This window comes from Mobula birostris, chromosome 6 (assembly GCF_030028105.1).
Source record: "Mobula birostris isolate sMobBir1 chromosome 6, sMobBir1.hap1, whole genome shotgun sequence".
NCBI lineage: Eukaryota > Metazoa > Chordata > Chondrichthyes > Myliobatiformes > Myliobatidae > Mobula > Mobula birostris.
The window spans coordinates 100,358,438-100,375,997 of NC_092375.1; the positions used below are offsets into that span (position 1 = coordinate 100,358,438).

Consider the following 17,560-nt stretch of genomic DNA (forward strand, 5'->3'; position numbering starts at 1 on the left):
GGTCGTATCCCCTCTTGGTAAAATACCCTCAGTTTAGCAGGGTACAGGGTTTGGAATTTAATCTTTTTTTGCTTTAATATTCGTTTTGCTTCGGAATATTCCTTCCGTTTCTGTAGGACCTCCAGGGGGGGTAATCATGATCGAAGTATATTAACTTCCCATTCCAAAAAAACCTCTTCTTACCCCAGGCCCTTCGTAGAATCTCCGCCTTGCTCTTGAATCGAAGGAATTTAAGTATTATTGAGCGCGGTTTACCTTCTCTGTCTCCGGAAAGCCTCGGGATGAGCAAACGATGCGCCCTCTCAAGTTCAATCTCCATAGTCTGGGGAATCTTCAGTGCTTCCCGCAGCAGCTTTTCTACAAAGTCCATCACGGATAATCCCTCCACTCCTTCGGGAACATTATAAATCCTGATATTTTTCTGTCATGATCTTCCCTCCTGGTCAGGCAATTTACTTTCCTGTTGATTTAATATTTTTATTGTCTTATTTAGTATCTGTTCCACGTTTTGCACACGATCTTCCACCTTCTCAATTCGCGTCTCTGCCACAGCTATTTTCTGATTGACGTTGGCGAGCTCTGACTTTATATCATTGAGTTGCTGTTTTATATCTTTTTGGACTTCCCTTATCTCTTCCAGAATCCTTATCATATTTGCCGCTTCGCTTGAACGAGGCCCCGTGTCAGCTTCACCACCACGCGCACGGGTAGGAGAGCAGCACGTTGCACCTCTCTCTTCTATAGGCTCCGTAGTGATGCTTTTTTTATCTCCATTTTTTTCCCCATTCTTGCCCCCCTTATCAATTCAGATATCTTCGAAATATCTTATATTTGATGGATAATGGGGCAAAATATGCGTTTTTCCAGAGGAGCTGTTGATTTAAGCTGCCATTCTGAACGATGATGTCACCGGAACTGCACACCATACGCCTTCTTAACAACAGTCAACCTGCACAGCAACTTTGAGTGTTCTATGGACACAGACCCCAAGATCTCTCTGATCCTCCACACTGTCAAGATTCTTACCATTAATATTATATTCTGTCTTCAAATTTGACCTACCAAAATGAACCACTTCACACTTATTTGAGCTGAAGTCCATCTGCCACTTCTCAGCCCAGTTCTGCATCCTATCGATGCCCCGCTGTAACCTCCAACAACCCTCCAGACTATCCACAACACCCCCAACCTTTGCGTCATGAGCAAACTTACATGCATTTTCTATCTCCCATTGTAATTTGTAGACCACATCCTTACTACTGTTTGGGGATCTGTATACAGCTTCCATCAGGGTCTTTTTACCTTGCAGTTCCTTAGCTCTGTCCACAATGATTCAACACCTTCTGACCCTATGTCACCTCTTTCTAATGATTTGATTTCATTTTTTACCAACAACAATGCTGCCCCCTCTGCCTTCCTGCCTGTCACAATGTGTGTCCTTGGACATTAAGCTCCAGCTATAATCTTCTTCGAGACATGATTCAGTGTGAAGCCTACAACATCATAGCTGCCAATCTGCAACTGTGCTGTTCATCTACCTTATTTCATATACTACACACTTTCAAATACAGCACCTTCAATCTTGTTTTCAACCTTTTCGATTTTGTCTGCCTTTTACATGGCAACTCATCCTGTTGACTGCAATTCTGTCCTATCAACTGCCTTTCCTCACTACACATAGCCTCTGTTTGTAAACCAGCTACTCATCTTCAGCTCTGTCATCTGCCTGTCCTACGATACTTCTTGCATTGAAATACACAGGCATATAAAGGTTGCACCATGCTCAACCTTTTGACTCCTAACTTTGTCTGAAGTTTTACCAACATCTGTATCCATAACCTTTCCACTAACTGTTCTGGCACTCTGGTTCCCAGCCACCTGCAACTCTAGTTTATATGCCTCAATGCAGTATTAACAAACCTTCCCGTTAGGGTATTAGACACCTCCAGTTCAAGTGTGAACTATTGGATATGTACAGGTCCCACCTTCTCTGGAAGAGAACCGAATGATCTAAAAAATCTTATGCCCTCCCTCCTTAGCCATGTATTAAACTGTATAACCTTCCTAGTTCTGGCTTCACGTGGCATGGGTAGCAATCCTGAGATCAAAGCCTGTAGGTCCGACCATTTAGCTTAGCACCTAACTCCCTGAACTCCCTATACAGGACCTCATCAATTATCTTATCCATGTCATTCGTACCTACATGGACCACAGCTTCTGGCTGTTCACCCTCCCACTTAAGAATACTGAGGACTCAATCTGGATATCCCCGACCCTGGGACCCGGAAGGCAACATGCCATTTGGGAATCTTGTACTTACCCACAAAACCTCCTATTTGCTCCCCTAACTAACGAATCCCCTATCACCATAGCATGCCTCTTCTCCCTTCTGAGTCACAGATGCAGATTCACTGCCAGATACCTGAGTGCTGTAACTTTCCTCTGTTAGGACATTCCCCCTCCACCACCCGCCCCACTGATAGTATCCAAAGTGATGTACCTGTGGTTGTGGGGGGGGGCACTCTGCACTGGCTCCTTAACCCCTTTCCCCTTCCTGACTGTCACTCAACCTCCTGTGTCCTGCACCTTGGGTGTAATTTCCTCCCTCTATATGTCCTGATCGATCTGGAGTTCATCCAGTTCCAACTCCTTAGAAGCCGAATCTGGACACACTTCTCGCAGTTGTAGTCATCAAGGACACTGGATTCCCACATCCCACAAGAGGACCCTGGCATCTCTACTATCCCAGCTGAGCAGATATAAAGAAGGGAAGGGAAAAAAACTTGAGCTGGGAATTCTTAAAATGTAGGATTTCAATTCAACACAAAATTTAAACCGTCTATTTTTTATTTACTAATTAAATAGCCACCACTTTACAGCAATGCAATCAGATAGTGAATGACGTTATGAGGGCAGTTGACCAAACATTAAATGGGGAAAATGGCATTGAAGTCATTGATGTGGCATCAAAACAGGCATGTACCGACTTGTGGAAGTCATTTTGTTTGGCCTCAGTTAAGATTGGTATTGATTTTGTTTTATTTATTGTCACATGTACCAAGATACACTGAAAAGTTTGTCTTGCGTACTGTTGATACAGATCAAATCATTGTACAGTGCACTGAGATAGAATAAGGTAAAACAATAACATTGCAGAATAAAGCATAAGAACTACCAAAAAAGTGCAGTGCTTGTAAATTACCATCCACAAGATCATAATGAGGTAGATTGTGAGGCCAAGAGTATCTTATTGCACATGAGGTCCGTCCAAGAGTTTGTTAACAGTAGGATAGTAGCTGTCCTTGAGTCTGGTTGTATGTGCTTTAAGACTTTTGTATGCTCTGCTCAATGGAGGAGGGAAGAAGAGTGGATGGGACCTTTGATTATTTTGGTTACTTTACCCAGGTAGCGAGAAGTGTATATGGAGTGCATAGAGGGGAGGTTGGTTCCTGTAATGTTCTGAGCTGAGTCCACAACTCTCTGCAGTTTCTTAATTGCTGATATACTGACTGATTGATCGATTAGTAAACAGTAGTACAAGTTTACAATTAGTGAAACAATTATGAAAATATGCATCTGTATTTTTCTCTCAGTGGATCTCTTTCAGCTGACATCATCTTGCATTCTTTGTAGGTCCTTTTTGTTCCCAGACACTGGTGGCACTATGTGGAATCCTTGGATCCAGTCACCATCAGCATTAACTCCTGGATTGAACTGGTAAGGTATATAGGCTTCCTATGAATATCGGATTCTCTTGCAATACTGCATGTCTACTTCAGGTGCTATAACAACAGATTTTATCAACTTGTTATAAACTATTGAACTGTTAAGGTCAGCCATCAACAAGCCTCCCTCAGCAGGCACCACCACTGCTATCACATTCAGTTGCTCTTGCTCCCTCTTGTTTCACAAACATTCTGTCTGTTTGACTCATAAGGGAGAATGAGGCAGACATAGATGAGAGCTACAGGGAGGTAGTCACACCTAGGCTGCCGAAAGCAGGTCGTTGGGTGACAGTCAGAGGGGAGAAAGTGAAGGTGAGTAGACAGGTAGCGCAGAGCACCCCTGTAGCCGTTCCCCTGAATAATAAGTTTACCGTCCTGGATACTATTGGCGTGGACGACCGACCAGGTGTGAGCCACGGTGGTAGGGCTTCCAGCACTGAGTCTGCCCCGGTGGTGCAGAAGGATGGGATGGAGAAGAGGAGAGCTGTCGTCATTGGAGACTCTATAGTCAGAGGAGCAGACAGGAGATATTGTGGACGTGAGAAGGACACCCGCATGGTTTGTTGCCTCCCGGCTGCTAGGGTCCGGGATCTTGGTACAAGAGGGAAAGCAACTACAAGTCGTGATGCATGTTGGCACCAATGACATGGGCAGGAAGAGGGATCAAGGGTGGCGTTCTCAGGATTGCTGCCAGTCCTACGTGATAGTGATGGTAAGAATTGGAGGAGATGGCAGTTGAATGCGTGGCTGAGGAGTTGGTGCAGGGAGCAGGGTTTTAGATTTTTGGATCATTGGGATCTCTTCTGGGGAAGGTGGGACCTGTACAGATTGGATGGGTTGTACCTGAACTCGAGGGGGAGCAATATCCTTGCAGGTAGGTTTGCTAGCATGATTCGGGAGAGTTTAAACTAATTTGCAAGAGGGATGGGACCCAGAGCGATAGAGCAGTGAAAGAAGTGCATGGAGTAAAGCCAGATCTAACATATCGAGAGGCTTTGAGGAAAGAGAAGCAGAATAAAGGGTGTGAAGGTAGAAGGGCTAAAGTGCGTGTACTTCAATGCAAGAAGCATCAGGAACAAAGGCGATGAACTGAGAGCTTGGATACTTGCATGGAATTATGATGTAGTGGCCATAACAGAGACTTGGCTGGCACCAGGGCAGGAATGGATTCTCAATGTTCCTGGATTTCAGTGCTTTAAAAGGGATAGAGAGGGCGGAAAAAGGGGAGGAGGGGTGGCATTACTGATCAGGGATACTATTACAGCTACAGAAAGGTTGGGTAATGTAGCAGGATCCTCTTTTGAGTCAATATGGGTGGAAGTCAGGAACAGGAAGGGAGCAGTTACTCTATTGGGAGTATTCTATAGGCCCCTTGGTAGCAGCAGAGATACCGAGAAACAGGTTGGGAGGCAGATTTTGGAAAGGTACAAAAGTAACAGGGTTGTTATCATGGGTGAACAGCTTTGGGAACAGCTTCTTTCCAACTGTGATAAGACTGCTGAATGGATCCTGACCCAGATCTGGGCTGTTAATATTTAATATTTGTAATCCAGGGAGTGGGAAGCGCAGAATCAAATATCGCTGTGATGATTGTACGTTCTAGTATCAATTGTTTGGCGACTATAAAGTATAAAGTGACTTTAACTTCCCTAATATTGATTGGCACCTGATTAGTTCCAAGGGTTTGGATGGGGCAGAGTTTGTTAAGTGTGTCCAGGACGGATTCCTATCACGGTATGTTGACAGGCTGACTAGGAGGAATGCCAAACTAGATCTAGTATTAGGTAATGAACCAGGTCAGGTCACAGATCTCTCAGTGGGTGAGCATCTGGGGGACAGTGACCACCGCTCCCTGGCCTTTAGCATTATCATGGAAAAGGATAGAATCAGAGAGGACAGGAAAATTTTTAATTGGGGAAGGGCAAATTATGAGGCTATAAGGCTAGAACTTGTGGAGGTGAATTGAAATGATGTTTTTGCAGGGAAATGTACTATGGACATGTGGTCGATGTTTAGAGATCTTTTGCAGGATGTTAGGGATAAATTTGTCCCAGTGAGGAAGATAAAGAATGGTAGGGTGAAGGAACCATGGGTGACAAGTGAGGTGGAAAATCTGGTCAGGTGAAAGAAGGCAGCATACATGAGGTTTAGGAAGAAGGATCAGATGGGTCTATTGAGGAATATCGGGTAGCAAGAAAGGAGCTTAAGAAGGGGCTGAGAAGAGCAAGAAGGGGGCATGAGAAGGCCTTGGCGAGTAGGGTAAAGAAAAACCCCAAGGCATTCTTCAATTATGTGAAGAACAAAAGGATGACAGGAGTGAAGGTAGGATTGATTAGAGATAAAGGTGGGAAGATGTGCCTGGAGGCTGTGGAAGTGAGCGAGGTCCTCAATGAATACTTGTCTTCAATATTCACCAATGAGAGGGAACTTGATGATGGTGAGGACAATATGAATGAGGTTGATGTTCTGGAGCATGTTGATATTAAGGGAGAGGAGGTGTTGGAGTTGTTAAAATACATTAGAACGGTTAAGTCCCCGGGGCCTAACGGAATATTCCCCAGCCTGCTCCACAAGGTGAGGAAAGAGATTGCTGAGCCTCTGGCTAGGATCTTTATGTCCTCGTAGTCTACGGGAATGGTACCGGAGGATTAGAGGGAGGTGAATGTTGTCCCATTGTTCAGAAAAGGTAGTAAGGATAGTCCGGGTAATTATAGATCAGTGAGCCTTACATCTGTGGTGGGAAAGCTGTTGGAAAAGATTCTTAGAGATAGGATCTCTGGGCATTTAGAGAATCATGGTCTGATCAGGGACAGTCAGCATGGCTTTGTGAAGGGCAGATCATGTTTAACAAGCCTGATAGAGTTCTTTGAGGAGGTGACCAGGCATATAGATGAGGGTAGTGCAGTGGATATGATCTATATGTATTTTAGTAAGGTATTTGACAAGGTTCCACACGGTAGGCTTATTTAGAAAGTCAGAAGGCATGGGATCCAAGGACGTTTGGCCACGTAGATTCAGAATTGGCTTGCCTGCAGAAAGCAGAGGGTCGTGGTGAAGAGAGTACATTGGGATTGGAGGGTTGTGACTAGTGTCCCAGGAGGATCGGTTCAGGGACCTCTACTTTTTGTGATTTTTATTAACAACCTGGATGTGGGGGTAGAAGGGTGGGTTGGCAAGTTTGCAGACGACACAAAGGTTGGTGATGTTGTAGATAGTGTGGAGTAGGGGTCGCCAAACTGTCGATCACGATCGACCGGTCAATCTTTGAGACTTTCCCAGTAGATCCCGAAAAAAATCAAAAATAAATTCACAAATACTGTTGTAATGTGAGCATTATAAAAGTAAGTAATATTAATTAGGATAATGGTAATATAGCAATATTTTCGCTGCAAAGCTGTTTGTAAAGAGAGATTGTTTCCAGGTTGCAGGGTTTTAGTTCCGTTCTTTCTGCCCAGTGTGCATGTACGTGGTTCCCCCGCCATGCACCGCGTTTTCAGCATATCCTGTGCTGCGTCAAAGTGACCAATCAGATTAGGGATAAGAGTACTGATTGTCGCAAACATCAATATACGGCAGTGGTCCCCAACCTCCAGGCCGCGAAGAATGCAGTAGTGCGGCAGTAGTCGGAATGCACACAGCACATCTTTAAGAAAAAAAAGCCGAAATAAACATGTTAATTAATTAGGTGCCGCCCGGCACGTAAATGTCGGCCCAGATCAGAGGCGACACAATTGGCAATCGCTCGTGATATCCTGATAGCATGGCGGAGGCTCCAGGAAAGAAGGCAAAAATGTACAAATTCCATCCAGAATGGGAAGAGGAGTTTCTGTTTACCTTGGTGAAAGATAAGTGTGTATGTATGTTGTGCCACCAAACACAAGCACTGATTAAAAGAGGGTATCTGGAGCAGCACCACAACACCAACCACCAGAAATTTAAAGACACCTACCCCCCAAAGTGTGCAATTCGTGCCAGGAAAGTTGAGGAGCTGAAATCAGGGTTGAAGGCCCAGCAATCGTTTTTCATAAAACATGCTGCTCAAGATAAGGCTGTTATTGAAGCATCATTTCATATAAGTCACCTTTCGGCTAAACACAAGAAGCCTTTTACAGATAGCGATTTATTCAAGGAAGCAATGGCCATTACCGCAGAGACTGTTTTTAATGACTTTAAAAACAAAAACGGCATCACAACCACAATACATAATACACCGCTTGGCTCTGCAACAGTGACAAGGAGGGTAGAGTCATTGTCAGAGGATGTGGATCAACAAGTGTTAAAGGACTTGTCACTCAATGAATATTTTTCACCACAGTTCGATGAATCCCTGGATGTAATGCAAACAGCTCAGATTGTTGTATTTGTCAGAATGGCTTTCCAGGATTTTACAACAAAGAAGGACTTCCTCACTCTTTTGCAATTAAAGGATAGAACAAGAGGTGAGGATATCTACAATGAGTTTAAAAAATATGTCCGTGAAAATAACATCCACATTCATAAACTGCTGGCAATTACTACTGATGGGGCCTGAGCAATGCACGGTGTGCACGTTGGTTTTATAGCACTAAAAGTCAGTGCCTACTTCTAAGTACAGGAGCTGATTTACTGACAGACACCTCACTAGGGTTGCCAACTTTCTCACTCCCAAATAAGGGACAAAAGTAGCATTCAAATCCCGGGACATTTGTGTTTACCCCGAGAAAGACTACCATGACCATGAAGCCTTGCGCGGGCAGCTGTGTGCGCATGTGCGTACGTGCCAATTTTTTTACCCCATGAATCGGTTTTGGCTTAATCTTCATTATTTCTACTTTATGTAGGCTGTGTATTTATCGTATCATTCCTGCTTGTACTATATGTTAGTGTTATTTTAGGTTTTACGTGTTATTTGGTAGGTTATTTTTTTGGGTCTGGGAACACTCAAAAAATCTTTCCATATAAATTAATGGTAATTGCTTCTTCGGCGTAAAGCATTTCCGCACGAAAGGTTTGATAGGAACGCTCTACCTTACCGGGGGAAATACGGGACAGTTGGCAACCCTACACCTCACAGACTGTCTCAGACTGGCTGTCTGTAGTGATGAGCCAAATTTCAGGGAACTAGCAGAAAGTATTCAGCCCCAGTCATCACACTGACTGCAATAGTCAATTTTTATTCATTTATTTTTCGTGTTGAAATAAAATTAAATAATGAAACTTAGAATTAAAGGTGTGAAGTATTGTAATATTCTTAAAGAAAGACAGCGATGGCCTGTTTGATATGCTAGTTACAGTGTTTTCTTGTTTGAATTAATTTGAAAGTTTGACAAAATTATTTTGTGTAATTCAAATACAATTAGCCCAAATAAAAGGCCTCAAATTGGAAGTACAATCTGAGCTGCTTTTTCTCTAAAAGATTTAGTAGGTAGATCTTGCCTTTCACTAAGGTCGAGGTAGGGGATCTTGGGCTTAAAAAGGTTGGTGACCACTAGTGTAGAGGATTGTCGAAGATTGCAGAGACATTGATAGGATACAGAAGTGGGCTGAGAAGTGGCAGATAGAGTTCAACCCGGAGAAGTGTGAGGTGGTACACTTTGGAAGGACAAACTCCAAGGCAGAGTACAAAGTAAACGGCAGGATACTTGGTAGTGTGGAGGAGCAGAGGGATCTGGGAGTACATGTCCACAGATCTCTGAAAATAGCCTCACAGGTAGATAGGGTAGTTAAGAAAGCTTATGGGGTGTTAGTTTTCATAAGTCGAGGGGTAGAGTTTAAGAGTCGCGAGGTAATGATGCAGCTCTATAAAACTCTGGTTAGGCTACACTTGGAGTACTGTGTCCAGTTCTGGTTGCCTCACTATAGGAAGGATGTGGAAGCATTGGAAAGGGTACAGAGGAGATTTACCAGGATGCTGCCTGGTTTAGAGAGCATGGATTATGATCAGAGATTAAGGGAGCTAGGGCTTTACTCTTTGGAGAGGAGGATGAGAGGAGACATGATAGAGGTATACAAGATATTAAGAGGAATAGATAGAGCGGATAGCCAGTGCCTCTTCCCCAGGGCACCACTGCTCAATACAAGAGGACATGGCTTTAAGGTAAGGGGTGGGAAGTTCAAGGGGGATATTAGAGGAAGTTTTTTTACTCAGAGAGTGGTTGGTGTGTGGAATGCACTGCCTGAGTCAGTGGTGGAGGCAGATACACTAGTGAAATTTAAGAGACTACTGGACAGGTATATGGAGGAATTTAAGATGGGGAGTTATATGGGAGGGAGGGTTTGAGGGTCGGCACAACCTTGTGTGCCGAAGAGCCTGTACTGTGCTGTACTATTCTATGTTCTATGTTCTCTTCCGCTGTCCTCTTTCTCTGCAACATAATGAATCTGTACAGATAGCATGCAAGTTACTTCAAACCCAGTTTAAGACTACTAACTAGTTTTCTAGTGCAAAAAAATTGGACTATTGACCCCAGTCTACCTTGTTATGATCTTGCACGTTATTCTTTACCTGCAATGCACTTTCTCTGTAGCTGTAACAATTTATTCTGCACTCTGTTATTGTTTTACCTTGTACTACCTCAATGCACTATTGTTCTGAATTGATCTGTGTGTACAGTATGCAAGACAAGCTTTTCACTGTTCTTCAGTACATGTGCCACAGTAGTTAATGCAACACTAATACAGTTCTACAGTTGGAGTTCTGAATTCAATCCCAGCGTCCTCTGTAAGGGGTTTGTACGTCCTCTCTGTGCAATGTGGGGTTTCCTCCCACAGTCCAAAAACGTAGCAGTTAGTAGGTTAATCGGCCATTGTAAATTGACCCACGATTAGGCTAGGATTATTTCGGGGGTTGCTGGCAGCACCGTTCAGAGGGCCAGAAGGGCTGTATCTTTAAATAAATATATGTGGTAATAATAAACCAAGTTAGCAATTTAATCAGCATTCTTTGCTCTTTCTTCAGGTGTTAGTAGTGCTCACTTGGCCTCACTCTTGTCTCCAAAATTTGTTACTCGTGTACACACTTCATTTAATCCAAAGCAAGGTATCACAGATGCATGTCATCTGAAATAAAATTTGAAAATGCATGAATGCTCAGCAAGTCCAGCAGCATCTGCAGAGAGAAACACTTTCTCCTTTCACACTATGTTAAGGAAATGTTAATTCCATTTCTCTCCACAGATGCTGCTTGACTTGCTGAGCATTTACAAATTTTGTTTTTTCATTGTGTTTTTTGGGTCTGCTGAAAAAAGTTACAGGAGCTAATGTTTAAATTAGTGTCAGTCAGGGCCTTTTTTCCTTCTCGGGTAGATGCTAAAGACCCTTTGCCAACAGATTGAAAGAAAGCAGATTAGTGCCTTGAGCTAGTACTTAATTAGAAAATGGTTTGTCATTGGCACATGTATACTGTGATAGTGAAAAGCTTTGTTTGTGTGCAGGTTGTTCCATACCTCAATACATTGAGATAGAACAAAAGAAAACAATAAGGCAAGTCATTGGGCATATTTAAAGTACAGCTTGATAGATTCTTAATTAGTAAGGGCATCAAAAGTTACAGGGATAAAGCAGGAGAATAAGTCAGCCACAGTGGAATGGTGGAGCAGATGTGATAGGCCGAATGGACTAATTCCACTCATCAAATAACAGAATGCAAAATGTATCGTTACATTCACTGAAGAAATGCAGTGGAGGTAGAGAACTAGGATGTACGAGCCGTGCCAAGGTAGACTGAAAGATCAACCCTCCTCCTCTTCTTGGACATCTTGCTCAAGTTTTCTGCCTGCTCTGGATCTTGTCATCCCTAATAGTAGACGAGACATCAACCAGCTCAACTCAGCACTCCTCTGTCCTTAGCCTCTCAGAACACACTGCCCTTCACTCTCTCTACACTAATCTGAACCTCGCCATCAAACCCGCAGACAAAAGGGTGTGCTCTACCTTGCAAGGACCAGGCAGCAACTTTCAGACAGCTCCTCATACCTACCCTTTGTAAAGAACCCCACTCTGGACCATCAGACCACCGTCTCCCACATCAATTTTGGAGATTTTCCAACCACTGCCACCAACCACATGGTTTCCTTACCCTACGCTGTTCATTTCTACTTCTTACACAAGAACCACAAACCACAAACCTGACTGTCCAGATAGGCTATTGCCTCTGCCTGTTCCTGCACCATTGAACTCATGCCACATACCTCAACTCCATTCCATCCTCGTTGATTTAGTCCTTTCCCACCTACATCTGTGACAATTCACATGCTTGTAATCTCCTCGACAACTTTCAATTCCTGTCTCTGCCTCATTTTCACCATGGATGTCCAGTATCTATACACTTCTACCCCCAAAAAAGAAGCCCTTGGAGCTCTCCACTCCTTTCTCAACAAAGGACCTGACCAATTCCCCTCCACCACAACCACCGTCCTCCATCTGGCAGAACTAGTGCTCATCCTCAACAATTTCTCCTCCCACCTTCTCCAAACTCAAGTGATAGCCATGGGCACCATAAATTCATTAAGTGATTGGGCCAAGGTCTGGCAGATGAAATACAGCATTGGTAAATGCGAGATCGTCCACTTTGGAAGGAATAATAGAAGAGCAGATTATTATTTAAATAGTGAAAGCTTGCAGCATGCTGTTGTGCAGAGGGACTTGGGAGTGCTTGTGCATGAATCACAAAAAGTTGATTGCGGGTACAACAGGTAATGTTGGCCTTTATTGCTAGAGGGATTGAATTCAAGAGCAGGGACGTTATGCTGCAACTATACAGGGTACTGGTGTACTGTGTGCTGTTCTGGTCTCCATACTTGAGGAAGGATATACTGACTTTGGAGGCAGTGCAGAGGAGGTTCACCAGGTTGATTCCAGAGATGAAGGGGTCACCCTATGAGGAGAGATTGAGTCGCCTGAGACTATACTCTCTGGAATTCAGAAGAATGAGAAACACACAAAATTTTGAAAGGGATAGGTAAGATAGAAGTAGGAAAGTTGTTTCCATTGGTAGCTGAGACTAGAACTAGGGGACATTGCCTCAAGATTCAGGGGAGAAGATTTAGGACGGAGATGAGGAGAAACTGTTTTTCCCAGAGAGTGGTGAATCTGTGGAATTCTCTGCCCAGGGAAGCAGTTGAGACTTCTTCACTGAATATATTTAAGATACAGTTAGATAGATTTTTACATAGTAGGGGAATAAAGAGTTATGAGGAAAAGGCAGGTAGATGGAGCTGAGCTTACAGACAGATCAGCCATGATCTTATTGAATGGCGGGCAGGCTCGATAGGCCAGATGGCCTACTCCTGCTTCTATTTCTTATGTTCTTATGTTCAATGATCTGGATGATAATCTGGGTAACTGGATCAGCAAATGTGTTGCGGACAGCGAGGAAGACTAACAAAGCATACAGCATGATCTGGACCAGCTGGAAAAATGGGCAGAAAAATGGCAGATGAAATTTAATGCAGACAAGTGTGAGGTTGTCTCATACACAGTAAGTGGTAAGACACTGAGGAGTGCAATAGAACAACGGGATCTGAGAATACAGGTCCATAGTTCATTGAAAGTAGCATCACAATCACAAGTAGGTAGGATCCTTAAGAAAGCTTTTGGCACATTGGCTTTCATAGATCAAAGTACTGAGTTCAAGAATTGGGATGTAATGTTGAAATTGTATAAGACCTCGGTGAGGCCTAATTTGTAGAATTGTATACAGTTTATACAGAAAGATGTTAATACGATTGAAGGAGTACAGAGGAAATTTATACAAGGATGTTACGGGGACTGGAGGAGCTGAATTATGAGGAAAGATCGAATAGGTTACAACATTATTCCCTAACGTAGAAGATTGAGGGGAGATTTGATAGAGGTATAAAAAATTATGAGCAGTATAGATAGACTCTACAACTCATGCTCTCAGTATCACTCATTTACTTATTTATTGATAAATAAATTGACTTTGAACTTTGAATTTTGAATCTGTGACGGGGAAATCCAGTGAGAAAGGAGCCTTGAATTAGACTGTTTTGTACACAAATAATACAAATCATACAAGTAACTGAGCCAAATGATTCCAAATGCTGGCTATTAACAGCATGTTACACAGACAAACATAAAATGCTGGATGAACTCGGTAAGCCTAACTGCATTGTTCAAGATTACCAGCATCTGCTACATAGACAAGAAGCTTAACTGATTGTTAGGTCACTTTATTTCACCCTACCGCAGAAATTCTCTCCGTTCCACCCTTTGCTCTCCACCAGCTCCTCTGTAACCTAACTAGCTTGTGTCTCTCTCCTTTCTGATAAATGGCCCCAGACCTGAGATATTGTTTCTCATTCTACAGATGAGCATTTCCAGCACTTTCTTTATTTTATTTTTTAGAGAAGGTTTACAAGGTTGTTGCCGGGACTTGAGAAACTCAGTTACAGAGAAAGGTTGAATAGGTTAGGACTTTATTCCCTGGAGCGTAGAAGAATGAGGGGAGATTTGATAGAGGTATATAAAATTATGATGGGTATAGATAGAGTGAATGCAAGCAGGCTTTTTCCACTGAGGCAAAGGGAGAAAAAAAACAGAGGACATGGGTTAAGGGTGAGGGGGGAAAAGTTTAAAGGGAACATTAGGGGAGGCTTCTTCACACAGAGAGTGGTGGGAGTATGGAATGAGCTGCCAGACGAGGTGGTAAATGCGGGTTCTTTTTTAACATTTAAGAATAAACTGGACAGATACATGGATGGGAGGTGTACGGAGGGATATGGTCCGTGTGCAGGTCAGTGGGACTAGGCAGAAAATGGTTTGGCACAGCCAAGAAGGGCCAAAAGGCCTGTTTCTGTGCTGTAGTTTCTATGGTTCTATAGACCTACAGCACGGTAACAGACCCTACCAGCCCAGGGAGCCCGTGCTGCCCAATTACACCCATGTGACCATTTACCCTACCAATGTACTTCTTTGGAATGGGGGAGAAAACCAGAGCATCCGGAGAAAATCCACATGGTCATGGGGAAATTGTGGAAACTCCTTACAGACAGCGGTGGAATTGATTCTGGCTGGCTTTTGCTATATTGGTATTGTGCTAACCATCACCCTACCATGCTGGCTTTGTTGTATATTTTAGGTTACTAAATGGAAAAGAAATCAAACAAAAGTACTAAAAAGTTGAATGCAGTCTCGATCCAATTGAACAGGGGAACTCTTCAAGCCTATCTCTGTTCCTAATAAAAATACATTGAAGGTTCTCTCATTGTCATAGATGCCACACCACAGAAACAGGACCTTTGGAACATCTAGTCCGAGCTGAACTATTATTCTGCCTCGTCCCATTGGCCTACACAACAATTTATGCAAGTGCTTAGAAAATTAGTCTCACTCTCCTGTAGAATAGAATGAAGACCAGGAATGATAAAATGCTACCAATATCCCTAACTGGAAAACGGTAAGCACATATCTTTCTTAGTCTTGAAAACTGAGACAGGAACAGTGTAATCAGGCAGCCAGACACTTTTGATAGTTTGAGACAAAGGAGACAGTAATTAAGAGAGCAATGGATAGGAGCCAGAGTAGACCGTACAATCTCTTGAGGCTGCTCCAGCATTTAGGACAGTCAAGGCTAATCTAGTCTTGGCCTTCTTCCATGCCCTAAATACGACTCTGCCTCAACTGAAGAAGAAAATTACAAACATTTACGGGTCGATGAGAGAAGAAACTCCTTACTTTAGTCTTAAATGAGTTTCCCCTTATTCTGAAACAACGCTTCCTAATTATGCCCATCAGATTTCTGAACAGGGGCAACACACACAAAATGCTGGACATCAGCAGATCAGACTGCATCTGTGGAAATGAATAAACAGTCAAACCTTTGGTCTGCGACCCTTCTTCAAGGCTGGAAAGGAAGAGGGAAGGTGCCAGTGTAAAAAGGTGTGGGGAGGGGAAGGACTAGCTGAACAGTGATAGGTGAAGCCAGGTGAGTGGGAAAGATAAAGGGCTAGAGAGAATCTGACAGGAGAGGAAAATGGACCATGGGGGAAAGAGAAGAAGAGGCACCAGAGGTAAGTGATAGGCAGGTGAAGAGTAGAGGTAAGAAGCCAAAGTGGGGAATAGACCAAAAGACCATAAGATATAGGAGCAGAATTAGGCCATTTGGCCCATTGAGTCTGTTCTGCCATTTCATCATAGCTGATCCAATTTTCCTCTCAGCCCCAATCTCCTGCCTTCTCCCCATATCCCTTCATGTCTTGACCAATCAAGAATCTCAACCTCTGCCTTAAATATATATAAAGATTTAGTCTCCACAGCTGCCTGTGGCAAATAATTCCACAGATTCACCACTCTCTGATGAAAAAAATTCCTCCTCATCTCTGTTCTAAAAGGACACCCCACTATTCTGGTCTTGGGCTGTCCCACCATAGGAAACATCCTCTCCGCATCCACTCTGTCAAGGCCTTTCACCATTCAGTAGGTTTCAATGAGGTCACCCCTCCTTCTTCTGAAATCTGATGCCAGAGCCATCAAACTTTCTTCGTATGATAAGCCACTCAAACCTGGAATCATTTTCCTGAACATCTTTTGACCCCTCTCTAGTTTCAGCATATCCTTTCTAAGATAAGGGCCCAAGACTCCTCACAAGACCCCAAATGAGGCCTTACTGGTGCTTTATAAAGTCGCAACATTACATCCTTGCTTTTACAGTACCTATTAAAAATATTCAGCCCCCCTCTTGGAAGTTTTCATGTTTTATTAGTTTACAACATTGAACCATAATGGATTTAGTTTGGCTTTTTTGACACTGATCAACAAACAAAGACTCTTTCATGTCAAAGTGAAAACAGATCTCTATAAATTGATCAAAATTAATTACAAATATAAAACACAAAATAATTGATTGCATAAGTATTCACCCCCCCCCCCCCAATATCATCACGGGTGCAGCCAATTGGATTTAGATTTTTCACCTTGACACGAAAGAGTCTTTTTCAGTTGATCAGTACCAAAAAAGCTAAATTAAATCCACTGTGATTCAATGTTGTAAAACAACAAAACATGAAAACTTCTGGGGGGGGGTGAATATTTTTTATAGGCACTATATATTCTAGACATCTTGAAATGAGTGCTTACATTGCATTTCCCTTCCTCACCACAGACTCAACCTGCAAACTAACTTTTTTGGAATACTGCACAAGGACTCCCAAGTCTCTTGCATATCAGATTTTTGTATTTTCTCTTTATTTAGGAAATAGTCAACCCATTCAGAATCAGAATCAGGTTTATTAACACCAGTAAACACAAAATACTCTGCAGATGCTGGGGTCACTGACATCTTCTACAAGCCCACTGACTCTCATAACTACCTTGACTATACCTCTTCCCACCCTGCTACATGCAAAAATGCCATTCCCTATTCCCAGTTCCTCCGTCTCCGCCGCATCTGCTCCCAGGATGAGGCTTTCCATTCCAGGACATCTCAAATGTCCTCTTTCTTTAAGGATCGTGGTTTCCCTTCTGCTGTTATCAATGATGCCCTTACCTGCATCTCCTCCATTTCCCGGACTTCGGCCCTCACCCCATCCTCCTGCCACCAGAACAAGGACAGAGTTCCCTTTGTCCTCACCTACCACCCCACCAGCCTCTGGATCCAGCACGTTATCCTTCGCAACTTCCGCCACCTTCAACAGGACCCCACCACTAAGCACATCTTTCCCTCTCCACCCCTCTCCGCTTTCTGCAGGGATCGGTCCCTCCGCGACTCCCTGATCCACACGTCCCTCCCCACTGATCTCCCACCCGGCACTCATCCCTGTAAGCGCCTAAGTGCTACACCTGTCCCTACACCTCCTCTCTTGCCACCATTCAGGGCCCCAAACAGTCCTTCCAGG

The 17,560-nt window shown here is 43.4% G+C and overlaps 1 protein-coding gene across 6 annotated transcripts in view; it reads left to right on the forward strand.

Moving 5' to 3' along the window:
- hspbap1 (hspb associated protein 1) overlaps positions 1 to 17,560 on the forward strand; it is a 327,701-nt gene that overhangs the window by 283,376 nt on the left and 26,765 nt on the right. For all 6 annotated transcript variants that reach the window (XM_072260933.1, XM_072260937.1, XM_072260936.1 and 3 more), the window contains one exon: positions 3,634 to 3,717. In XM_072260933.1, the coding sequence (XP_072117034.1) occupies positions 3,634 to 3,717 (84 nt within the window). The remainder of the gene's footprint in view (positions 1 to 3,633; positions 3,718 to 17,560) is intronic.